The sequence below is a fragment of the Leptonychotes weddellii genome, chromosome 10, assembly GCF_054177405.1.
Source record: "Leptonychotes weddellii isolate Sample4059 chromosome 10, ASM5417740v2, whole genome shotgun sequence".
In the NCBI taxonomy this organism is placed as follows: domain Eukaryota; kingdom Metazoa; phylum Chordata; class Mammalia; order Carnivora; family Phocidae; genus Leptonychotes; species Leptonychotes weddellii.
Window position 1 is genome coordinate 25,985,966 of NC_138378.1, and position 26,408 is coordinate 26,012,373.

The 26,408-nt window shown below is 45.3% G+C and overlaps 1 protein-coding gene across 1 annotated transcript in view; it reads left to right on the top strand.

Annotated features, from left to right (window-relative positions):
* TMC2 (transmembrane channel like 2) overlaps positions 1–26,408 on the top strand; it is a 61,709-nt gene that overhangs the window by 34,609 nt on the left and 692 nt on the right. The window contains exons 10-18 of the mRNA XM_081832283.1: positions 1,499–1,687; positions 4,459–4,638; positions 6,339–6,488; positions 8,530–8,658; positions 11,261–11,328; positions 12,380–12,619; positions 19,665–19,790; positions 22,458–22,536; positions 23,369–23,483. Of these exons, the coding sequence (XP_081688409.1) occupies positions 1,499–1,687; positions 4,459–4,638; positions 6,339–6,488; positions 8,530–8,658; positions 11,261–11,328; positions 12,380–12,619; positions 19,665–19,790; positions 22,458–22,536; positions 23,369–23,483 (1,276 nt within the window). The remainder of the gene's footprint in view (positions 1–1,498; positions 1,688–4,458; positions 4,639–6,338; positions 6,489–8,529; positions 8,659–11,260; positions 11,329–12,379; positions 12,620–19,664; positions 19,791–22,457; positions 22,537–23,368; positions 23,484–26,408) is intronic.

Here is a 26,408-nt window from a genome sequence, read left to right on the forward strand (position 1 = left end):
TTTAACCCTATTTACAATAAAATTACATAAATCACATAAAATTCTTAGGCATAGAGTTAACAACAACAACAACAAATATACAAGACTGCTACACTAAAAAATATAAGGCATTTCTGAAAAAAATTAAGAAACCCTAAATAAATGGAGATATACCATGTTCATGGATTAGACAGAGATCAATAAATTATGGCCCAGGGGCAAATCCAGCCTGCTGCCTATGTTTGGAAATAAGATTTTATTGAAACAAAACCATGCCTATTTATTTCCATATTGTCAGTGGTTGTTTTCATGTACTATGGCATAGTTGAGTAGTTGTGAAAGAGAACACATGGCTTGCAAAGCCAAAACTATTTACTATATGGCTCTTAAAAAAAAAAAAGATTTTATTTATTTGAGAGAGAGAGAGTATAAGCTGGGGGAGGAAGAGGGACAAGCAGACTCCGCATTGAACCTGGAGGCCTACTCAGGGCTCGATTTCACAACCCTGAGATCATGACCCAAGCCAAAATCAAGAATCTGACGCTCAACCGACTGAGCCACCCAGGCGCCCCTACTATATGGCTCTTAATAGAAAATGTTTGCTGGCCCCCAGATTAGAAGACTCAGTATTGTTAACATTTCATTTAATCTATTTGATCTATAGTTTTAAAACAATCCCAGTCAGACAATTGCTGAGATCTCTCTGGGCCATAGTATCTATGACATGGGTAATAATAGAAACTACTCCATTGGTTTGTTACTGGGATTAGAAGGGATGATGCAAAGCAAGTGTTTAGCACCACATCTGGCATACAGTAAGTATTCAATAAATCTAAGCTTTTGTTATCACATGTACCAAAATGGCAATAACAAAAGAAGATATATCTTCTTTTTTTTTCAAAGACTTTATTTATTTATTTGACAGAGAGAGACACAGTGAGAGAGGGAACACAAGCAGGGGGAGTGGGAGAGGGAGAAGCAAGCTTCCCGAGGAGCAGGGAGCCTGATGCAGGACTCGATCCCAGGACCCTGGGATCATGACCTGAGCCAAAGGCAGACGCTTAATGACTGAGCCACCCAGGCGCCCCAACAAGATCTATCTTCTTAAAGAAAATAATACTTGGGGTGCCTGGGTGGCTCAGTCAGTTGAGCATCAGACTCTTGATTTGGGGTCAGGACATGATCTTGGGGTCATGGGATCAGGCCCCTCATTGGGCCCCACGTGGGGCTCCGTGCTGGGTGTGGAGTCCGCTTGAGATTCTCTCTCTCCCTCTCCCTCTCCCTCAGCCCCTCCCCACCTCTTGTGTGCTCTCGCTCTCTCTCTAAAAATAGATAAATAAATCTTTAAAAAACAGAAAAAAGAAAATAATTCCCCATAGGGCAAGAGTGCTCTGCCCTACCTCCTCTGTATTATTTCATTTATGAAAATATAGTAAGTAGTCATCTCAGGAAGCCAACAATGATGGTTCCCATTGGTTCCTGGCCTGTCATTATTCACATCTTATTTCCACACATTAAGGAATCAATAGTGGATGAACAAGAGAGTAACAAAGAAGAAAATATCCATCTGACAAGATTTCTCCGGGTCCTGGCCAACTTTCTTATCATCTGCTGTTTGTGTGGAAGTGGGTACCTCATTTACTTTGTGGTGAAACGATCCCAGGAATTCTCCAAAATGCAAAATGTCAGCTGGTATGAAAGAAATGAGGTAAAAAGGACATCTCTGTAGAAGTGAATACTGAGGGCAAACATGGAAATTATACTGGTTCCTATGCAATTCAGCTGAATTACTGAAAATCTGGATTATAAGACATGTTTTAAAAAGTGAAATTACATCCCTTTCCAGTTAAGTTTGAACAAAGAGTCACCTCTTATTAGGCTTTTATAGGTTGTCAAGGCTGGATTATAATTAGCATGTCAGTCAACTGAATAGTAAGTTGTCTTAGCACCCACTATTAAAAAGGTGATCTTTTCTTCACAGCTCTACGGTGCCATACATCATAAATCAAGTATCTGTTAATGTGTGAGTGTGAGTCTGGGCTCTCTATTCTATTCCATTGGTTTATTTATCTGTTCCTGCACTAAAAAATACACTGATAAACTATGGCCTTGAAGTATGTCTTGATGTCTGGCAGAGTGAGTTCTCTTATCAAGATTCACAATAAAACTCATTAAAGTTTCATTGTGATTATATTGAACTCATAAATCTCTTGAAAATTTAATATCTTTAGTAGTTGGCAAAATGGCTACAAGTTCTTCCCCTTCTTATAATCCTATATTTCTTTGCAATATGATTTTCTAGCTTCTTTCATCAAGAGGTAGAATCTATTTCCCCACCCTTGGAATCCAGCTAGTTTAACCATGTGAGTTGCTTTAGCAATGAGACAATAGCAACCATGATATAAGCAGACTTGAAAAATGCTTGTGTATTGGAACTTGCCCTCTTGGAAACCCTGAGACCTCCACCATGTGAACAGTTCCAGGCTAGCCTGTTGAATGATGAGAGACACATGGCCCAGTTATCTCATCACTCTCCACGATAGCCAGTCAACTACCAGACATATGAATGAAGCCATCAACCATCAGCTGACCATAGATACATGAATGAATCCACGTGAGGCCAGCAAAAGAACCACCTACCTAAGCCCAGAGAAAAAATACGGACCCACAGAATCATGAGCTAAATAAATTAAATAATAAGAAAATCTATCTCTTCCCATGAAGCAAAAAAGGATAAAAAAAGAAATGTGCAACTGGTAGGACAAATGGAAAGCATAAAATCAGATAGAATTAATGTCAGTGATTACAATAAATGTAAATGGATTAAAGCTACAGTTTAAAAGCAATAATAGGGGCGCCTGTGTGGCACAGTTGGTTAAGCATCTGCCTTCAGCTCAGGTCATGATCCCAGGGTCCTGGGATCAAGCCCCACATCGGGCTCCTTGCTCAGCAGGGATCTGCTTCTCCCTCTCCCTCTGTGCTCTCTCTTTCACTCTCACTCTCTAGTAAATAAATAAAATCTTTTAAAAATTAAAGGCAATAATAATCACAATGAATTTTTTTAAGCTACATGCTACTTACAATTAACTTATCTAAAACATCAGGTCACCAAACTAATAGGGGGATCCAAAAGATGCCTGAGATGGATTCTGCCCTTAAGTGGATTGCAGTTTCCTTAGGAAGCAGACTTGACAAGAATAAACCAAAGCACAAACAGCAGTGGGCAGGAATAGTGATCAACTAAGACATTTTGGGTTACAGAGGTGTGGCAGGTGGAGAGTTCTTTGTGAGCTGGAGAGGCAGGGGGATTTTGTGGCAAAGGCAGGAATTAGGCTATGCATTAAACAAACATGTGAAGAAGGGCAGTGGTGGATGTGGTGTGGCGATGGCCCTCCCGATGTGAAGCACTGCATGAGCAGGTGTGAAAGTGGTAAGAAGGCAAGCCAACAGTCAGTGTGATAGCGTATAAGGGAGTCAGAACCAGCCCAGAAGATTTGACCCACCTGCACTTTGGTCAGCAGTTCAAGGATTTACTCTCCACTAAATAAGCAGTTTTAGTTACAAAAAAAAAAAAAAGTTCTACCATGATCAGGTTCAGTTATACGAGTCAGGATTCTCCCAAAATTGGAGCCAAAATTTAGTGCTTACCAGGCTCTAGGCTAGTAGACTTATGTCCACGATCTCTTCTGACTCTCACAACAAGAACTGTCATTCCCACTTTACACATGAAGAAACAAGAAACTCAGAGAAGTTATATAACTTTTCCTAAGTTACAAAGCCAGCAAGTGATGGAGCTGGGGCTCAAACCCAGAGAATTGACTCCAGATGCCATACACTTTACCACATCCCTCTGCTGTTAGTTCCCTTCTGTGATCTCAGCTTCCTGTCTTCCATGTTCCTGAGATAAGAGCTACCATAGTGACTCTTGCCCAGCTCATGACTTTTACAGAACACAAAGCACTGTTCCATATGTTAACTCATTTATTTCTCAAAGAAAATTTGCTATTTTGGGGCGCCTGGGTGGCTCAGTCGATTAAGCATCTGCCTTCGGCTCAGGTCATGATCCCAGGGTCCTGGGATCGAGTCCCGTGTCAGGCTCCTTGCTCAGCCAGGAGCCTGCTTCTCTCTCTGCCCCTCTCCCCCACTCATTCTCTGTGTGTGTGTGTGTGTGTCTGAAATAAATAAATAAAATCTTTAAAAAAAAAAAGAAAAATTGCTATTTTTATCAGTACTGATAGCAACAATCATGATGGCAACCAGTCACAGAGTTATGATATGTGGGATATATGCTGACTGCTCCAGGCATATTGGTGCCTTAGCCAAGGTCATACAGCAAGTTGTGGAGACCTGAGAGCATCTCCAGAGGCAGAGGAGGAGTCAACAAGGAGATGGAGATGCATGGCCCTGGGGGGTACAGAGATGGTGGCGAAGCAAGTGATATTGATGACACGAGTAATCCAGGCTTTCCTGATTTCTCAGGTAGAAATTGTGATGTCCCTGCTTGGTATGTTTTGCCCCCCTTTGTTTGAAACCATTGCTGCCCTGGAGAATTATCACCCACGCATTGGACTGAAGTGGCAGCTGGGACGCATCTTTGCACTCTTCCTGGGGAACCTCTACACATTTCTCTTGGCCCTGATGGATGATATTCACCTCAAGGTAAAGACCACAAACTCCCCCAATCCCTGGTGCCCACCAAATTTCCTTTTTCAACTATAATTTCCTTATACGTAATTCCTATTAACTAAAGAAATTTTAGAAAATTGAGAGAAGTACAGTGAAGAAAAAGATATATCTATATCCCCAGAATCCTATGAGCCAAAGACAACCACTGTTAATATTTTGCTACAGGTCTTTACTGTCTTTTTTCTTAGGTAGTCTTTTTTACATCATATACATGTCATTTGGTATCCTTAATATTTTATCTGCAGCCTTTCCTATATTGCATCATAGCTGCCATAAATGTTTACCAGCCAAGTAAGTGTTCATTGACATGATATGTCATGGTTGACCCAACCTTCCATCACCGGTCACTAGATGGTTATGGAGCACCCACTATGTCAGGCCCTGAGGGTACAGCAGACAGCAAGACATAGTCCTGTTCCAAGGGTATTCACATCTAGGCTGGGAGACAGACTCATTCAATACAGCATGCTGTGGCATGTGCTTCAGTGGGGGCAAGCTCAGGGAAGCATGGCAGTCCACAGAGGGACTCCAGATTTCCCCCGCCCAACCTGGGGAGTCTTACCAGACATTGGAAAAAGCAGAGGGAACAGCTGGTGCAAACAAGGAACTGCAGGATGCCAAAGATTGGAGTGGAGGGAAAAAGGGGGAAATGAACCTAAGGAAAGGGTCAGATGATGATGGTCCTCTTCCCCACCCCTTCCTCCTCATTATTTAGCTGTATGAACTTTTACCTGAGTTTAACAGAAAACTATTGGAAGATTCTAAGTATGGAAGTCACTCGCCTACCCCTCCACCTTCATCTCTGGTTTTCCTCCTACCCCAGTGAGCTGTTCTCTCCTGAGCCTCACATTTCCTCCATGGGACAGAATTTTCTCTTGCCTGTCTCTCCACGCTTCTCCCCATGTTTGTCTCATTGACTAACCCTCCCTGAGGTTTTGTCTCAGATGTCATTGCCTCCAGGAAGTTCTCTGTGGCCCCATGGTCTGATGTGGATTTCCTTGGTCCCCAGAGAGTATTTCCCATAGCTCTTATCACTCTATTTTATAATTGTTCATCTTTGTCACCTCCTAGACTGTGAACTTTCTGAGGGAGGCTGTCTCTCTTTTTCACTCTTGTGTCACCACTACCTTACCTGCCCAGAATAGACCCTGAAAAATATTACTCTCAAAAGAAGAATGAGGGGCGCCTGCGTGGCTCAGTCGGTTGAGCGTCTTCCTTCTGTTCGGGTCATGATCCCGGGGTCCTGGGATGGAGCCCTGCATCGGCGGTCCCTGCTCAGCAGGGAGCCTGCTTCTCCCCCTCCCTCTACCTGCCACTCTGCCTACTTGTGCTCTCTATCTCTCTGTCAAATAAATAAATAAAATCTTTTAAAAAAAGAAGAAGAATGAATGAATGACTGGAAGATGGTTGGATGGATAGATGGATGGATGGATGGACAGATAATAACTTAGAAAAGAACTTCATGGAAAACACCCAAGGACATCAGCCAAATGCCCCCCTCTCCTGTATAGACTGAAAGGCTGGGGAGGGCATTTCTGTAGAGACTGCTGAGGGGTAGGGCAGAAGCTATGTGGTAGAATGGTGGCATGTTCTGGCTTTAATTGTTGTTCCCATGGAAACAGTTGAACCATCCCTGGCTCCTTCCAACCCCACATCTCCATCTTCTATTCTAGCTTTCTAATGAAGAGACTATAAAGAACATCACTCACTGGACACTGTTTAACTATTACAACTCCTCAGGTTGGAACGAGAGTGTCCCCCGGCCACCCCTGCACCCTGCAGATGTGCCCCGGGGTTCTTGCTGGGAGACAGCCGTGGGCATTGTGAGTAGTTATGCTCTCCTGCAAAAGTGATCTCTGTTCTCAGTTCTTTGTTATTTCTTTCGTGATGTTTCTATTTTTAAGCCACCAAAATGTCAAGCCAGTATTTCTTAGGAAACGTCTACCTTTTCTCTTTCTCATTTTTTTTCAGCATCCCACATATTTTTCCACATGCTCCATTCATCAGCCTAATACCACTTGGATTCATTTAGAGTCTTACTGCAAATTTCACTGAAAGCCTGAGTTTCTCCACCTTGAAATAAGGAATAAATACTCCTAAAAATTGGATGCAGGATTTGTGTATATATGCATCTGTGCATCTTTGTAAAGAGAATTAATGGTTTTCATTAGTCTCAAAAATTAACAACTTCCATTTCTCCTTATGCACTGTCACCATTATTCCTGTAGCTTGCACAGTATGGACTTCAAAGGCTAATGTTCTTTGCCTTCCTAGGCAGAAACTTGAAGAATTCACAGGTAACACGGGGATCAGCTGCCTTCTCTTCCTCAACTCCATCTCCTGCACAGGGTTTTCTTTCATATGCCACCACACTGAGATGCAGAGTTTATTACTTCTTCATGAGTTCCCTGAAGAACCCAATCACATAGAGCACTAGAAAGCAGTGTTTTTAACTGAGGATGGTGAAGTACAATGAAGGAAGAGATTACATCACACAGTCCATCAAACCCTGCCTATAAATCCACCAGCAGATATTTTCCTGTAGCAGAGTGTCCTTCTCCCGGGGTCCTGGGGGCCTTTTCTCCCCAGGTCCTCCATGGAGGGCTCAGACTCACCATTTCTGGTCTCCTCCAGTCCACATTCCCCCATACTCTTGAAATCCTCCTCTTCATTAATGTACAAAGCAAACCGGCTTCCCTAACTCCTGCATTTCTAAAGCCATCACAGGGTATAACAGAGAGAGAGTCTTCAAGTCAATAAAACCCACCCTCCTTAGAAGGCAAAAGAGAGTTCATTACCTACGTGGTTCCTTCGGAATATTTCGCAATAGGATTTCTCATTTCCTATCTCACGCCCTTGAGAGGCGTCTCTCTTGCCCTCTTCCCTGAATGCCCATCACTGTTCCCAACACTGATTAAAGCTTGTCTCTTTCTAACTTGTCAGTAATGATGGGTTTGAGCTGTTACATCCTGCTCACCTGTATCCTCCACCACCTCCACCCCAGGTCCCAGAGCATAACCTTACACAGAAGTAGAGGCCTGATACATGTTGACTTGTCTGTTACTTAGGAGCATTAACTTGAATTCTTATTGAAGGATAATCCTGAAAACTCAACAGCCGTTCATCCAGCAAATATTCATTAATCATCCTGAAGGATACAAAAATGAATAAAGCAGACCCTAGGCCCTCTAGGCACTCCAAGGCTATTTGATAGATGTCTTAAAGGTTATGATGATCCCTGGTAGATCTTTTCCATTTTTTTAATTAATAAATTATATACACTCTATAAAGCAGAGAAAACTTTGCTTTTGGCTCTTCCACTATGTGGCTCATGAAAAAACCTGCACTATTATCTCTGTATAACAAGCCAAAAATCCAATTAGCAGGAGATGAAGAATGCTGGCTCTTGTCCACAGGGACGATGGTCAGATTCAGTCTTAGCTAGGGGCAGCTACATTTCAGAGGAGGTGGAGGAAGCAAGGAGGGAGCCTTCAGAAACCCTCTCTGTGCAATAGTGCTGATAACTACCCTACATTGGGCACTGCCAATGTGCCAGGCAATTTGCATGCATAATCACTAAGCTTCCCAATAACCCTGCAAGGTTGATATCATTATCAGCTTTGAGAGGCTCAGAGACTATTCCAAAAGCAATATGATTTGTAACTTGTAAGGCTGGGACCTAAAAATAAGCATTTTCCAAAGCCTGGGGTCCTTTTTCTGGCACCACCTCTCTGCCACCAAGAACCAGCAGGTCAGAGAGAAGATTCGGGTGGGTGGGGAAGACTTTGCATGGCTGCAGTCAACTGGGAAAAGTGGACAAGATTTGACCCTGACCATGACCTTTTCCTGTGCTCCCCCCTGCAGGAATTCATGAGGCTGACGGTGTCTGACATGCTGGTAACGTACATCACCATCCTGCTGGGGGACTTCCTGCGGGCTTGTTTTGTCCGGTTCATGAACTACTGCTGGTGCTGGGACCTGGAGGCTGGATTTGTAGGTCACGGTTTCATGAACATCCTGCAGAGCGGCGTCGCAACCATCCTATCTGATATAGTCAGATGCATTCCTGGGCATTCGTTTGGATAATTGATGTCACTCTCTGCTCTGCAAAGTAGTGAAGCATTTCCTCTGTATTTCCTTTCAGTGTCCTATTTGCCTTCCTAGAAGAAAACTCCACTTTTTCCCCATGTAATTAACAATGTGACCTTCCTCTCTGGGAAATGGAGGCATTTGGCCTTGAGAAAGGTAGTTCACATGCTTCGGTGCTAAGCAGACGGTAGTAGAGAAATGCCAAAGTGGCATCAACTTTCATTAGGGAAGGCAAAGAGCACCATCCTTTGGAGTCCACACTGAGCAAATGATAGGAAAGGTAACCAAAGTGGATAAGGCAAAATGGTAGTTCTTTTTTTTTTTTTTTAAGATTTTATTTATTTATTTGAGAGAGAGAGACCGTGAGAGCGAGCACAAATGGTGGGGGCAGGGAGCCTGACTTGTGGCTCAATCCCAGGACCCTGAGATCATGACCTGAGCCGAAGACAGACGCTTAACCGACTGAGCCACCCAGGTGCCCTGGAAGTGGTAGTTCTTAATTTTTGAGATTGTAATGAAATCCTGGGGTGGGAGAGGGCAGATGTGGATGTGAATGTTTCAGAAAGTCTTGGAAGAAACCAAGAACACAGTAACCATCGGTGCTGTCTTCTGGATTATGCTTTGAGAAACCTCTTTGGACTTATTCCCTCCACCTGGGACACTCTTCTCTCCAACCCCCACCCCCGACCTGGGAAACTGCTCATTCTAAATGTGTGTCATTTCCTCTCTGTGGTGGCCCTCTGTGATATGGCAGAATGTCTGGCCTCATCTGTCCTATGTGTGTCTCTTCCACAACATCTCACTCCCTGACCCTATTAGTCACTGTTGTTTGGGGGGCTGGGGGACACTTCCCCTTAACTGAGCTCCATATCTTGTTTACCTGTGTCTTCTTCATCGTGACCTGCAGTAGGGTAGCTGACCTAGGTAAGGGCTCCAGTACAGGTTTCTGTCATATTTTTTTTTCCTTTTAGTCACCAGCCACAATTTTACACGAGCCTACTCACCTCCTCCTCACGGTGAGGAAAATTTCGCAATCTCATCTGAGAACAAGGGTGAATGAACCTCATGCTCAAAGAGGATGCCATCTTTGGGCGCCTGGGTGGCTCAGTTGGTTAAGCAACTGCCTTCGGCTCAGGTCATGATCCTGGGGTCCCGGGATCGAGTCCCGCATCGGGCTCCCTGCTCAGCAGGGAGTCTGCTTCTCCCTCTGACCCTCCTCCCTCTCATGCTCTCTGTCTCTCATTCTCTCTCTCGCAAATAAATAAATAAAATCTTAAAAAAAAAAAAAAAAGAGGATGCCATCTTTAATAGGACAACAGGAAACTGCTAAGATGTCATTGCCCTCAAATTAATTTATAAGTTCAACAAGATCCCCAAATAATACTAAAGTTCATTCTAAAAATAAACATGTGGAAATAGCCAGGAAAAATTGTAAGACAGCAAAATGAAAGGGACTAGACCTACTGTTATATTAGAATATATTATGAAGCTATAATAATCAAAACTGGTACTAGGGAATAGCCAAAGTTATCAATGGAACAGAACAGAAAATCCAGAAATACAATCTATATGAAATAATCTATGTGGAAATTTAGTTTAAGATAAAGGCAGTCTTACGAACCATGCATGAGAGACGATGGACTCTGAAAAACAAACTGAGGGTTCTAGAGGGGAGGGGGGTGGGAGGATGGGTTAGCCTGGTGGTGGGTATTGAGGAGGGCACGTTCTGCATGGAGCACTGGGTGTTATGCACAAACAATGAGTCATGGAACACTACATCTAAAACTAATGATGTAATGTAGGGGATTAACATAAGAATAATAAAAAAAAAGATAAAGGCAGTCTTTCAACCCAGTGGGAAAGGAAGGATTATATAACAAAGGGTGGAGACAACTGGTTGACCACTGGGGGAGGGACTATATCTCTCACCCATTTCACCTAAATACACAAATTGTAGGTAAATCAAAGTTTTCATCACTGAAAAATGAATCAAAAAATGAAATCATAAATTTCTAAAAGAAAGCATATATAAAGTTACAATCTTGGGGTAAGGACAATTTTTCTAACCAGGACACAAAACCCAGCAGATGAGACGTTTTAAAAAATATTTTTAAATGTTAAATTTTAAATGCCCAAGACTTGGGGCACCTGAGTGGCTCACCGGTTGGGCGTCTGCCTTCAGCTCAGATCATGGTCCCGGGGTCCTGGGATCGAGCCCCACATCGAGCCCCGCATCGGGCTCCCTGCTCTGCGGGAAGCCTGCTTCTCCCTCTCCCACTCCCCCTGCTTGTGTTCCCTCTCTCGCTGTGTCTCTCTCTGTCAAATAAACAAATAAAATCTTAAATAAATAAATAAATAAGAAACAGAACCCTGAAGCCAAGGTTTCTCTCGGGTCACTAGTGTAGGCTCTTTGGGCTAGAGTGGCCCTGGCTTAGCCAGTTGACTGGGAATGGGGCCTTGCCAATGCCTAACAACTTCCTTTCTCTTTGTCTGCCTCCCCCTGCAGCCCTCGTACGCTGAGTTTGATATTAGTGGAAATGTACTCGGTTTGATCTTCAACCAAGGAATGATCTGGTGAGCTATGCATTTTGTCTGGGGACCACCTCATTGGGGGAGTCAGAAAACTGGAATCCCAGGCTTGGCCTCCCAACTAGCTGGGGGAAGTGGCTGGACAAATCCTCAGGCCCCTCCGCACTGCCTCCTTTCAGATGACAAATAGAAGGCAGGACGAGATGAGAACCAGGACTATATCCGGCCCACCCATGTGCTACCATGGACAGAGAGGAAAGGAGAGGGACAGAGGAAGATAGAAGGGGAATGAGAAGGAGGAAGGAAAAAAGGAAGAAGTAGAGAGGGGAGAAAGGAGGAGGAAAAAGGGAGAGAGGGAGGAGAAGCAGAGGAGGAAAGGAAAGAAAGAGGAAGGAGGGAGAAAATAAGAAGGAGAGGGGCACCTGGGTGGCTCAGTTGGTTAAGCGACTGCCTTCAGCTCAGGTCATGATCCCAGGGTCCTGGGATCGAGTCCCGCATCGGGCTCCCTGCTCTGCGGGGAGCCTGCTTCTCCCTCTCCCACTCCCCCCGCTTGTGTTCCCTCTCTCGCTGTCTCTCTCTCTGTCAAATAAATAAATAAATAAATAAAATCTTTAAAAAAAAAAAAAAAGAAAAGAAGAAGGAGAGGAGGAGGAAAGGAGCCAAGGAGCTCCCTCCTCTGAGGCGGGGGTTAGAAGAAAAGGCTGCATAATATCAGCCAAAGACTTTTAAGAGGCTGAGGGCTCACTGCAAGCCAGTGTCCCATTCTCTTCATTTAAGAACTTCAGATACTTTTCTGAGCAGCACTGCTATTTTAGGGGGACCACGGAGAAAGAGACAGGAGGCCAAATAATTTGCCAAGTGCCTCGTGGTCAGAACCCAAGCTAATGGTGCTTGGAGGTCTCCCTCTCCTGAGGAATGGGTGGCTATGGCTTGGCGATAAATGTCCTGATTAAATGGGAGACCCCTGCCCTCGGGACCTGCAGGGAAAGCATCGAGGCCTCATGCTCCTAACCCATCGATCCCATTTCCTCCTGTCATCCTTCCCTGGCCTCTCTTGCTGTGGGGCCAACCGGGTGTGTGGTTTCTACCCTTCCAGGATGGGCTCCTTCTATGCTCCAGGACTGGTAGGCATCAACGTGCTGCGCCTGCTGACCTCCATGTACTTCCAGTGCTGGGCAGTGATGAGCAGCAACGTCCCCCACGAACGTGTTTTCAAAGCCTCCCGATCCAACAACTTCTACATGGGCCTCCTGTTGCTGGTGCTCTTCCTCAGCCTCCTGCCAGTGGCCTACACCATCATGTCCCTCCCGCCCTCCTTCGACTGCGGGCCATTCAGGTGCACAGTCTCGGTTGCATGGGAGCAGCTCCTCTCCCAGAGCACTGGCTCAGAAGTCCTCTCCTAGCGTTACACCAGCCTGCAAAAGGCCATGGAGCTCTGGGCAAATCATCAGAGCCGTTCAGTGGCGTTTTCTGCAAGGATGGAAATGTTATATCGCTGCATGATCCAGTATGGTAGCCCCCAGCCATGTGTGGCTCTTGAGCACTTGAAATGAGGACCGAGAAACTGAATTTCTTTATTTCATTATAATTCACTTTAATGTAAATAACCGCCCATGGCTGATGGCTACCATATTGGACAGCACAGCTCTGACCTTTTAACATGTGGATAATCTACTGCCCTGGATTTCCTTACCATGGGATGAGTAACGGGGCGGGGGTGGGGGGGTGGGGGGGATACTCTGCAGATGAAATAACCATACATTTATCAGTGCCATTCACATGGGAAGCAGCGACTGAGACTCTTGACTGGGTCCCCATGCTCTGCAGTGCATTTGTCAGCACTGTTGGTTCAGGGTATAAGTCAGACTAGTTTAGGAGACTGGGCATTGTATAAAGAACATATAAATAATGATGTAAGAAGGTATATTGAAAAATAATATGCATCTGCTGCTCTCTTTCCCAGTGTGAGACCCTCTGCAAACAAAGCCATCTCTCTACCCTATAAGAAGGAGTTCTGTGGTTTGAGCAGTTTGGAACATGCTGCCCCTTTTATCTGCCACCTTCCCACTTAGAAATGCTCAAGGCACACTCTTTATTAATGGATCGGAAGAATCGTGCAATAAGATAATGTGTGCAAGCCAGCGTTTCCATCCTTCTTGACCACAGACTCTTTCTTCATGTAATATGCGTCCAGGGCCAGGAGTGGGGTGAGGTTGGTGAGGCACCGACTCTGAGCTTGTGTGATCCTACGAATGAGTAGCTACTTCCACGTTGTGCATCCTAGGGCCTCACCCAGCTCACTCTAGTCCCGGCTCTGTGCCTACTGTTGTGGATCAACACATGGGGAAATGCTGATCTGGTACTTTCCTGTTTAGAAGGGACTTACCTAGATAAAGCCCTGTGGTGGGTGCCCCCCAGCAAGTGCCGTGGTGCTTGGAGACGTTAGTGGAGTGCTCATGGCAGAGTGAGATCTGGCTGCACAGGGGTTCAGATGGAAGGAACAGGGCAGTGGGGGGGGGGGGCGGCTAGATCTAGAGGAGAAGAATGTGCTGAGCTGTAGAAGGTGTGGGATGCCAGGCTGAAGGGAGAGCCACATGATAGAAATAGTAGAAGCCTCTCTTGACTTCTTCCTAAGCAAGGTTTGGAGGGCTGAGCTCTAGGTGCAAATGCCAGGGCCCCTTTGCTCAGGCTGCCTACCTGCCCCCAGACATGAGTGGGCCTGAGCCATGCCTGGCCCTTGTCATCTACCCCACCCTTGCTTCATCTGCTACCCCAAGAGGCCCTGACAGCCTACAGCCAGAGAGCAGGGAAAGGAACCTGAAAACGGAACTCAAAAGGAAACATGGTTGCCACCACTTTCCTATCACCCTTCTGATCAAAACTCACCAGCAGCAGTTCTCTCTCTTACTTGCTTCAGGTGTTTTCTCAAAGGTCACCTTCTCAATGAGACCTTCCCCGGAGACCCTCACTAAAATGTCACACACACACACACACACACACACACACACACTTCTTATCATTGTTTCTGCTTATTGCATCTCCATATCAATGTCTAGAATGCCAGGCCTTTTGCTTATCTATCGTGTTTGTTGTCTGTCTCCTTCACCAGGACATAAGGTCCATGAGGGTGTGATTTTTGCTTCCTTTCTCACTGCTTTATACCCAGTGTCTAGAAGAGACCACTTGGTTTATGGTCAGTGCTCAAACTAGACCCTTCACATCACAAAAATTCACTTTTACAGGGAGGGACTTAGGGTTTCAACCAGATCCAGACAGACATCAATGGATGAGATGGACAACATTGCGTAACATAGAGTTTTCGTAACTAAAGTTTCACTGAGGCACAGCCACACCCATTTGCTTACATATAATCTGTGGTTGCTTTCTCACTACAACAGCACAATGGAGTCGTTCCAACAGAGACCATCTGGTTCCCAAAGCCCAAAATCTTTATTATTAGCTCTTTCCAGAAAAAAATTCTCAACCCCCTGACTCAGAGCATAGACTCTAGAGTCTTCTATCTCAGGCCTTTGCCAGCTGGGTCATCTCGAGAAGTTACCTAACTCCCTACACAAGTTAATTGCCTATAACATGGAAATAATTGTAGTGCCTCCGTCATAGTGTTGTTATGAGGATTTAGTGTATTAGTTGCAAAGTACTTAAAGGAGAGTGCTAATTTCCATGGTAAGGCATATATATGAGTTTGTGAAGCCTGAGCCCTGCCCAAGCTGGGGGTAGCTGGTACTCATAACAAGGCTATGAGGTGGGAAGCATTATCTACATCAGGGCTCAGCTACCTTTTTCTGGCAAGAGCCCAATGGTAAATATTTTTGGCTTTGGGAATCAGGAGAAAAAAGTCAAGAATATTATGTAAATACTTATATAATTAGAGAAACAAATGGCCACAAAGTTTTTATTATTTTTTTTAAAGATTTTATTTATTTATTTATTTATTTATTTATTTATTTATTTATTTATTTATTTATTTGACAGTGAGAGAGGCAACACAAGCAGGGGGAGTGGGAGAGGGAGAAACAGGCTTCCCGCCGAGCAGGAAGCCCGACGTGGGGCTCGATCCCAGGACTCCGGGATCATGACCTGAGCCGAAGGCAGACACTTAACGACTGAGCCACCCAGGCGCCCCCAAAGTTTTTATTATTGACAAAATTCAAGATATGATAATAATAGAGTATAATTTTTTGTAATATAGGTCTACCAATGAAAAGAATTCTTGGGGGAAAGGCGGTGATAATATCTCACATAACAGGGGCTCAAAGTTACTGTTTCCTGTCATCAAACATCAGTTTTACTGCTCAGAATGCCACCTTTGCTGCCTGGGTCCATCATTGTACCAGACATGACAACACATCTCCTACCCTAGAAGAAAAATTCCCATGAAACTTTACTACTGCTAAGTCATTGAACTGCTGTGCAGTAGAGCAAGTCAGAATCCTCAGCTTCCATTTCGGACAAAATGTACAGATCGGAAAATGATTAACTTATGAGAGCTAATGAAATTCACCATTGACACTATTTACGGCAATTGCACGTGATAGATTCAAATTTTTTCTGCAAATTACCCACTGATGAATAAGATAGTGAATTACCATCGTCTGTCCACACCTAAAATTTCACAAGCTTTGTAAATTTGTCGAGCTAAGCCTTCTTCTGCCCTCTGTACCATTGTCAACTGCAGCACATCATAGCAGAGCCGCTTCACGTCAGTTGTACCGAATTCCATTCCATTCAGTTGTACTGAATTAATGTATTCTCAACTTCTTTGAGAAAATTTCACCCCTATTTGTTCCACATAGTATATTCATAGTAATCAGTTCTTCAGTCACTTCAAACTTAGCATTAACTCCCCAAATAAACAACTGAGCAGCATCAGTAACATCTACTGACTCATCAAGAGCCAAGGAAAACCATTTGACATCATTTGCCTCCCTTTGAATACAGCGTTGTTCTCAATGTCCTCAACTCTTCAAGCAGCTACTTTTGCTGGAAATCCTCCAAGTCTTAAGCAAGTTTATTTTCTCCGGATACATTTCTTCGGCTCCTGCAATCAAACACAATTTAATTACTTCACCACTGGTCAGTGAGGAACATCATTTTGGAAAGTGGAGGAAAGGGGAGTCCTTGCTATATAGAGAACAGAAAGCTTAGCTGAATGATTTCCTACAGGTGTATGAAAATCTGAATCTGTAAATAATGAACTTGGATGTTTGGCTAAGGAGATTTCTAAACAAAGTATTAAAGGTGCAACCTGGTTTCTTCCTGCTGCTTATACTAAAATGTTAGAGGAAAGAGACAAATTGAGAAAAGAACTGATAAGCCAAGAGGGACTAGATCTTGATGATTTGGGAAATTCTCAGCCTGTCCAGGTTGCAAAAGACACTCAAAACAGATTCACTGTCAGGAAAGCATGTTCTAAAGAAAAAACCAAGGGGCAGGCTGGGCAACTTTTTGCTAGTGCCTCTGAAGGATCAAAAAAACCTGCATATTCATTCACACAGAGGATTTTCTTAAGCTTGTGACTGTGATCTTCTCAACCATCTCAGCAGAAGGCAAACATAGAGATAGAATTCTCCAGCAAAGATCTGCGAGGGACCCTCTTGTCTAATGGACTGAATTCCCATGACATACATGGAAGACCCACCAGGTATTTAAGAATGTCATATGGGCAGTAACACTGCCAACTTTTACTGTAATGGCTGACCCACCATTGTATTTTGGGAGTAAATAACTTGTTTTCTAGTCTCATGAGTCCACAGAGAGAGAAGAATTTTGCCCCAAGATGGATCATACCCAGAGTCTCATCTATACGTGATTTAGATAGTGAAATTTGGGACTTTTGTGCTGATGATATTTAGATGCGATTTTGGACTGTGGGTTGATGCTCTAATGGGTTGCAACTTTGGGGGATGTAGGGATGGCGGTGAATGTATTTTGCAGGTGGAATGAATGTGAATCTTCAAGGACCAGACAGCATGTGGTGATGGGCTAAATAATGGCTCTTGAAGATATTTGCATCCTAATCCCTGGAACCTGTGGACATTATTTTATACAGCAAAAGGGCCTTTGCCAATGTGATTAAGTTAAGGATCTTGAGATGGAGAGATTATCCTCGATTATGCAGGTGAGCCCTAAATCACAAGTGTCCTTATAAGAGGAAGGCACAGGGAGATTTGACTGCAGGAAAACAGAAAGTGATGTCACCATGGAAGGAGAGAGAGATTTGAAGATTCTAGCTACCAGCTTTGAAGACGGAGGAAGAGGCCATGAGCCAAGGAATGCCAGGAATAAATCTCTAGATGCTGAAAAAAAGGAAGGAAACAGATTCTCCCCTAGAACCTCCCTCTGAAGGGAGTGCAGCCCTACCAACACCTTGGTGTCAGCCCAGTGAAACACGTCAGACTATAAGAGAACAAATTTGTGTTGTTTGAACTCACCTGTGTGGCAATTTGTTATAACACCCACTGGAAACTAATACGTCATCTAATACATCATGATTCAAGGACAAAATAACCCACACTTAACTGTGACTTAAAAGCATAACATGTGAAATTCACTTTTCTTGTTTTTACAGGACAAGTTGGCACTGATAAGAATAAAAAAGGAATTAATGGAATGTCATAATATGGTGATAAGCGTGGCACTTAAAAGCGCTAAGCACTGAGATGGCCACTGAGATGGTCTCTGGCACAATTATTTCTTGTTAACCCCTAGAGCACAAAAGCAACCACAGACCATATATAAATAAATAGGCATTGCTGTGTTCCAACAATATTTTACTTAGCGACACTAAAGTTTGAATTTCCTACTTCAATTTTTTTTAAAGATTTTATTTATTTATTTGACAGAGAGAGAAACAGCGAGAGAGGGAACACAAGCAGGGGGAGTGGGAGAGGGAGAAGCAGGCTTCCCGCGGAGCAGGGAGCCCGATGTGGGGCTCGATCCCAGGACCCTGGGATCATGACCTGAGCCGAAGGCAGACGCTTAACGACTGAGCCACCCAGGTGCCCCTCCTACTTCAATTTTTATATATCTCAAAATATTCTTCTTTTTTTCCCCCAACCATTGAAATACATAAAAACCATTCTTCATTTTCAGGCCATAGGAAAACAAGTCTCAAGCCAAATCTGGCCCATGAGCCATTATTTGCCAATCCTTGATCAATTCTTTACAGAAGAGAAAAATGAAGCTTCTGGCTGCCACATTTTGGAGGGCACTTATCATTTGATGGCCCCATACACAATGTTTTATATAGATTTATATCTCCGCCCTCTAAACAATCCTCTGAGGCAAATACAATTATTATCCTTATAATACCATATTATACTATATAATTATTATACTATATTATACAGATGAGGAAACTGGGACAGAGAAATTTTCAGTATCTTGGCCAAAGATATCAAACCTCTGCAACACTGTCCAGTAGAATTTTCTCTGTGATGAAAAAAAATTCCGTATCTACTCTTCGAAAATAGTAGCTACTAGTCCCATGACTATTGAGCTCTTGAAATGTGAGACTAAAAACACCCTGAATTTTTAATTTTACTTAATTTTTTAAATCAATTTTTTAAATTTTTAATAGCTACACTGGACAGTACAGCTCTAATGAGGATAGCGAGGGAACGGATAGAAACAGGCAGAAAGAAAATAAGTAAATTATCCAGGGTGTCCCACAGCTAATAGATGAAGAAGCAAGGATTTGAACCAGGAATTTCAAGCCCTAAAGTCCATTTCTTGGCCCTGAAACCACTAACCAAAGCCTGCAGGGGACCATAGTCTCTGGGCAGGCATTTGTGGAAGTCAGTTTGCATAATGATTCTTGGGTATTTGAAGAAAATCAAAATTGCCCTTGCGACCTGTCCAGGAGCCTGTCCTAGGTGATCCAATCTCCTGAAACTATCATCTGAAGACGAATTGTAGGTATTTCTGAGTGGCCCCATGAGGTTGTCTCCCACATAAGCCTCTGGAGAACTCTTTCCTTCCCCGAGGGCCCAGAGGGAGCTCCATGTTGATCTTACAACCACCGGGCAGGCAATTTTCTCCCAGGAGAGTAGAGGAGAAAATCCATTTTCATCTTGCTGAGGAAGGTGTCACACCCAGGAGACCAATGTAGGCTGAGAAGTTCTGAGGTACCAAGGACATAACGCTGGCCAATCCCGGGGGGCTGACTAGCTATAAGACAGAGCCAAATGGCAGCCCCTCATGGGGCATGTTTTAAGTGCAGTTCCTTTGGAGCAGAGCTTTGGTTCTTCCAGGAAAGCAGTGGTGAGTGGCAGCTTGGGGCCCACGGGGACATGAGCATGGCTGCTCATGCCACACGAGCTTCGTATTGTGAGCTGTCATGTGTTCCCTCCTCTTCACAGTGGGAAAAACCGAATGTATGACGTCATCCAAGAGACAATTGAAAACGATTTTCCAACCTTCCTGGGCAAGATCTTTGCTTTCCTCGCCAACCCTGGCCTGATCATCCCAGCTATCCTGCTGATGTTGTAAGTTAGCGAGGGCCCGCGGCTCTGCCTCCTGGCAACCTTCCCTTCGTTGGGGAAGGAGGGAGGGAAGTGCGATGGGGAAGAGGACAGCAAGGTCATTACCACTGGGATGACTTTAATCCTGCTGGGGAACTCTGGGAAACAGTGGGTCTCAGAGTTATCTTGCTCAAGGGTGAGGGCTGGGGCATCTGTAGACCAGCGTCCATCAGTCACTAGTGGGTGGGACTGGGAAACCTAAAAGGGAAGAGGGGTGGGTTAGTTCCCCCGGCAATCTGGGTCAGCTGCATTCCTGCAGGGGATGGAAGGGAAGTTCCAGGCACACAGGTGAAGGGAGCACACCGAAAGACAGGGTCCGAGGAATAGGGATGGGCGCTGCCATTATCTGCTGCACTCTCCTAAAGGCTCACTAGAAATATCAAAGACCTGTGCACTCTGGGTCTCTGAGAAAGCAGAGGGGCTGATTCAGCCTGTCCCTGGGTGCGTTGGAGCATTTGGTTCTTTCCCCACTCTCCCTCTCACCAAAGACCGAGAAACCCCTAAGGATGGTGGGTGGGTTGGATGATCTCTGTGTCCCCAACACCAGCCCAGGCCTAGGGCAGAGGAGGCAAATAACACACGTTCAAGGAAGGAACAAAGGGAAGAAAGAAAAGAAAAAGGTGGGAAGTGAGACTCCTGAATTTGAATTACCGTCATTGAAAAGGTACTGTTGAAAATATTAGGGGTTTTTTTCTTTATAAAAACCTGTTTTGGCATGCTTTTTTTAAATTGTGAAACATTCCTAATATACAGAAAAGTACAGACAACCGTGAACAGGATCACAAGAGTCAACAGATGTTACTAATTTGCATTATTTGCTTCAGATCTGTCTCTTTACCAGAAATAAAATGTTACAGATACACTTCAAGCCCGCTCCCAGTCCTGCTCTCTTCCTCCCTCTCCAAGCGTTTCCACCCATAGTTGGGTGTTTTCATCACACCCCGGCTATCCTTTTCTGGGCTTTAAGTTTTTTCAGGAATGGTTCACTTTCTTCACTCAACATTATGTTTGGGAAATGTATCCACGTGGATACACCAGCACACACTTTAATGGCTCTACTCTGCAGTGTGATTAAATCACAGTTTCTTGGTCCTCTGCCGAGAGGTGGTTAGGCTGTTTCCACTTTTTGGCTATTGCAAATGTGGTCCTTGTGCAAATGTGTGAGGACTTCTCTCGGACAGACCTGGGAAGTGGAAGTGCAGGGTCATAGGTATGTGTTTCTCCAATCCTTCTAGAGAGTGCTGACTTGCTCCCCCAAATAGGTGTATCTCCTTACACCCTTGACTGGAACATCTTCTGCTCCTAGTCCTGGCCTGAGAAAGGACTGGCATGATAGTGACAAACCTGGACTACCCCTTGATTGTCTGAGGAAATTCTGGAACCCAGACCTGACCCTTGCAGGTGGCAAAGGGAAATGCTAAATTTGGGAATGGAGGGACAAAGCCACCCATGAGCATTTCCTCCTCTCTGACCTCCAAGTCCTCCCTGATAAATGGGTGGTTAATTAGGAGAGAAGGTAAGGCCTGGCCTTCGGAGTAGGAGCCTTGCAAAACAGATCCTGCTGCCTCCACCCATCTTCCCTGACTCCACCTGAGTCTCTGTTGCTGGGGGCTCACATGACAGCCTCTGACCCACACTCTGCCCCAAAGACAATGGGATTCCTCCTCTCTGGCTGGAGAGAGCTCGTGGACTCATTGAAGTGGCTCTGGGGGGCCCTGCCTTGAAAGGAAGGCTTAGAAGACCCAAGCTGGAGCAGCTAAGACTTGAAATCTAGGGAGAAAAGTGACAAAGAAGGATGAACCTCAAAAGCTCCCAAGTAATAGGCCAGCGAAGCACCCAATCCAGGTGGCACCTTGGCTTTTGTGGCCCCTCCCCTCTCAGGAGGTGACCCTGGTCATAGCCCCCAACCTTAGTTCCTGTGAAAGGGAGGCCTCCAAGGACACCCAGTGGGAGCTGGACTCTGAAAACCAGCCCAGGGCCAGACATCCCCATCAATGCTCCCTAAGCAGGGACCTCTGGGCCTTCTGCACTTGTGCTTCTAGGCAAACTTGGGGCAGGCACCTAGCACCCAGACCCTCCTCTCTTAGACCTTGATGACTGGGGAAGGAGCTTCGGCTTTAAATGTGTACTCCAACAAGTACTGAAAAATGGGGTGACCTTGGACAAAGTACTTACCCTCTCTGAGTTCTAGGATACTGATTTGGAAAGATGGGAGACATCCTTTCTACTTCACGGGGTGAAAACCACTGAGATATGGAGTGGGATGCATACGACACAGCCTGACCCAGGGCAGCTCCCCAGGAAGCATAAGCAGCTTCTTCTGCTTTCAAGAACCCCTGCCACTCCCCCACCTCTTCAGACTTCCAAGAAGGATGATTCCTTTAGCCAACCTTTACTGAGTACTCCGAGAGCTAAAAAGGTGTATGTCATTTCCACATTTAATAAAATAGAAAGCAGGGTGTCCAGGACCTTCTCTACATTAAGTGGGGAACTTAGAATCGTAGGATATCTCTCCACCCTGCCCAGAGGCAACCTACTCCAGGAAGCCTGCCTTGATTCCTCCAGAAGGGGTCCAGCTCTTGTCATTTTCCAAGACTGCAGTATCACAGGAGGGTCACTTTTCTCTTGCAGCCTGGCCATCTACTACCTGAACTCAGTTTCCAAAAGCCTTTCCCGAGCTAATGCCCAGCTGAGAAAGAAAATCCAAGCGGTGAGTCTGTCAGGAGTTTTCATTCGAAAAGATGTCATGGTTTTGGTTTTTGCTAATTTGCTCTGTGAGCCCAGTTGTATCCTCTAAATGGCTTCCTTCTAAACCAGATCCAAAACTATCTGTATCTGTAGGAAGCCTTGTAAGATTGAACAACATGCATTTATATTTTGAGGATATTCGGGGGGCACACAATAATGATGGCTTAAATTTGGAGAGGTTGCTAAAGAACAGGAGAAATTCAATGGACTCAAGCAATGTTCATACATAGTAAAACCAGTACCCCCAATAATACCTACAGATTAAAACTGATACTATAAATACTAGAGAAAATATTGTCAGAATGACATAGCACTTGTCCCCACAGCCTAACGGGTCTCTTAAGCCCCCGGCCACACACAGGCAGCTTCTCTCCACACCAGCTGAGTTCTGACTGCTCTCTTCCACTCTCCCAGCGTCCACCCCCCTCCTACAAGCGGTGAAGGGCAAACCCCACCCCGCTCTAAGCCCTGTCCTCCTTGCTTCTCACTCCCTCTTCTTGAACTAATCCATCTGCCTCGCAGCCAGCTCCCCCTCGGCATCTCCCTCTGTTAATCTCACCGTCCTCCTGCCCACATACAGAGAACCTTGAAATGCAGGATTGGCAGGGTTTCTGTGCTCCCCTGGCCAGATGTTCCTTCAAATGCTGTGCAAAGCTGAGTCTTGGGATGCCCTCTCCAGGGAATGGTAGTTACCAAGAACCTAAGACAGAGTCCTTGTTCCCTAGATCTCACCATCCTGGGCTCTGAGCCTCAACCACCCATTTCCCTGAGAAGGGTTCATTCTTTTTCTGCAGCTCCGCGAATTTGAGAAGAGCCACAAATCTGTCAAAGGCAGAAGCACAGCACAGTCAGAGGACACAGCTAAAGACGCTTCCCAAAATGCCACCCAGCTCCAACTCATCGAAGAAGGTAAATTCTATTTCATGACGATTCCTTTTTTTTTTTTTAAGATTTTATTTATTTATTTGACAGAGAGAGACACAGCGAGAGAGAGAGCACAAGCAGGGGGAGTGGGAGAGGGAGAAGCAGGCTTCCCGTGGAGCAGGGAGCCCGATGCGGGGCTCGATGCGGGGCTCGATCCCAGGACCCCGGGATCATGACCTGAGCCGAAGGCAGACGCTTAACTACTGAGCCACCCAGGCGCCCCTCATGACGATTCCTTCTTTACAGGGCCACATGGAAGGGTATAAAGAGCATCTGCTGAGGAATCAGATGGAGCTGGGATAAAGTCAGAATTCTGACGATTAGCTGTGCGAAGTCGGGCACGTTAAGCTAAGACTCGATCATAGATCCTACCTCATGGGGTGGGGAGAATGAGATAGGATTCAGCAAGAGGCGAGCTTCACAGAGTCCTGGCACACAGAGAGAGAACCTGTGACTACGAGCTGGGGCGTCTGTGACATGCAGAAGCATTTCCACTTCTCCTGCGGGGCTGTCTCCCTCACCTCTACCCACCAAGTCTCTCGCTGCGTTTTCTACTGTGACTCTTGACATTCGCCACAAGTGAGCCTTCTTTTCTGAAGTGATTTCATCTTCTTCACTTTCTCTCCTGAGTCTGACAGTCCCCCTCTGATATCCTCTTTCCATCTGGCTATTTTACCCAATGGAGGAGCACTGTTGGTGTCCCACCCAGATGCCTCTAAGATGCCCTGAGGGTTGGCTGACGGGGGTCACAGCCACCTGGGGATGGAGGAGGTATTTGCTCTCTGTGTTGTTTTGAATGTTTTCTTTAGGAGGAGAAACAAATTTGAATCCGGCAGCTGCTGCTCCTACTGGAACCAGTTTGCATTCTCTTAAAAAAGAGAAACACCGGTGGCGCCTGGGTGGCTCAGTCATTAAGCATCTGCCTTCAGCTCAGGTCATTGTCCCAGGGTCCTGGGATCGAGCCCCACATCGGGCTCCCTGCTCAGTGGGTAGCCTGCTTCTCCCTCTCCCTCTCCCCCTGCTTGCGTTCCCTCTCTCGCTGTGTCTCTGTCAAATAAATAAAATCTTTAAAAAAGAGAGAGAGAGGGAAACACTGGAATATGTAGAATAAAAGGATGAGAAATGGCCACATGTATTCCAAAGAAAGTGTCACAGGGATTCAACGGGGAGTGGTCACAGACTATCTCCACCTTGAGAGAGGAAAGTTCAAATCAAAAGAGACCCCATGTCCCAAAGCTTGCTCCTATTGTAAAATTAAACCGAATGAGCATGCTGTGATTTTGGCCTCTGATGCCGGAAGTGAATAAGACGCACAAGACGCGGCTGACTGTTCAGGAGTTAGAATTTTTAGTGCAGAAATTGTATTATTTATTCGATGACTTTATGACATCGAGGCAGGACCACAAAAAACAGAAACGAAGAATTTAACCTGCAAGATGAACGTCCCCTGTTGGGTTATTTTTCATTCTTGAGGTCCAACAGTGACCGAAGTGCCTATGGAAGCAGGTCAGGAAGAACAAGGGACACCGTGTGCATCCCTGGCAAACACTGTGTTGCTATTGGAATACTTGTCAGTATCAGTATTGATATTGGAATAGTAACGAATTACTACTGAATAGTTAGTAGCAAGTAAACAAATGTTGCAGAAAGAGGACAAGAAGGCTGTGTCACCATAGAACCTGTCCCTAGCGAGTCTCCCAAAATATATGGAAGACATTTTGAAGCTACAGACATTCTTACTGGTCAGATCGGCTGGCAGTCCGTTGATGCCCTCCAAGACTGGGTGAGGGCTGAAATGCAGAAGAGTGACTGGCTGGCAGCTTGTCGTGACACTGAAGAAAATATCTGAAATCACCTAATTGTCCCACGTGCGGCAGGAAATGGAGTACATGCAATGTTATGTTGTAGTATCACCAACAAAAATGAGAAAATGGAATGGACCTATTTGGACAGTGGTGGACTTGTGTATGGAAGGAAGAAAATAGGTGTACAAAATGTTTTCCATGAGAAACCAAGGAACTTACACTGGTTTGACAGTGGTTGGCTCACGTCCCCACAGTCCCAATGTGCCCGTCCCCTGGGCACTCCTTCCCTGCCTTGCTCTACTGGGCTGCTACTTTAAAGTCTGCCCTCTCCAAATGTGAGTTTTTAGTACAGATCCAAAGCTCTTTCGATTTTGTACTGCTTACCTCAGTACTGCAGGGTTTGCTTTTTTAAAAATTCGTTGGATCTGAACACATCAGTGGGAGTAGGCTGTGGGGGAGAGCCTAGGAAGATGGCCGCCGGTGGCCTCCATGGCTGCCCTCACTTAGCTTCTCTTCTCCAAGTAGTCGCTAGAATGATACCAGTTACTGTAACAAACAGGCCCAAACAAATGACTCAAACACAATAAAAGTTTACTTCTCATTCAACGTAAAGTCTAAATTGGGTGTTTCCACTTGACAGCCACTTTCTTCCCAAGTGACGTTGCCACAAGGACGCTGGCTCCTTCCACCCGGTGACCCCGTCTGCCCCAGACAGGTGCAAGGGGAGGAGCCTAGAGGAAGTGGGGCACGTCAAAGCCCGGACTTCAGTCATAGGCCACATTCACCCACCAGGGAAACCCAGTCCTTTTCTGTGTCCCAGGAACTGGGGTTGGTGAAGAGCAAGCAGTAATCACCCTGAGGTCAGTTAGGGGAAGGGAAGGAGACAAATAAACAAAAGGGCTGGAAGTTGGATATGATTCCATGCAGGTTACACAGCCCCTTCCAGCATCCTATGTGACCCTGGGAGCATCATATGCCACCTGGGAGCATCATATGCCACCTGAGAGACTGTTACTGTTGTCCCAGCTTTATACTCCAGAAAACCAAGGCTCAGAGTCCAGTTTAAGGCCAGAGTTCAAAACCTAGCTCTCCAGGGCGCCTGGGT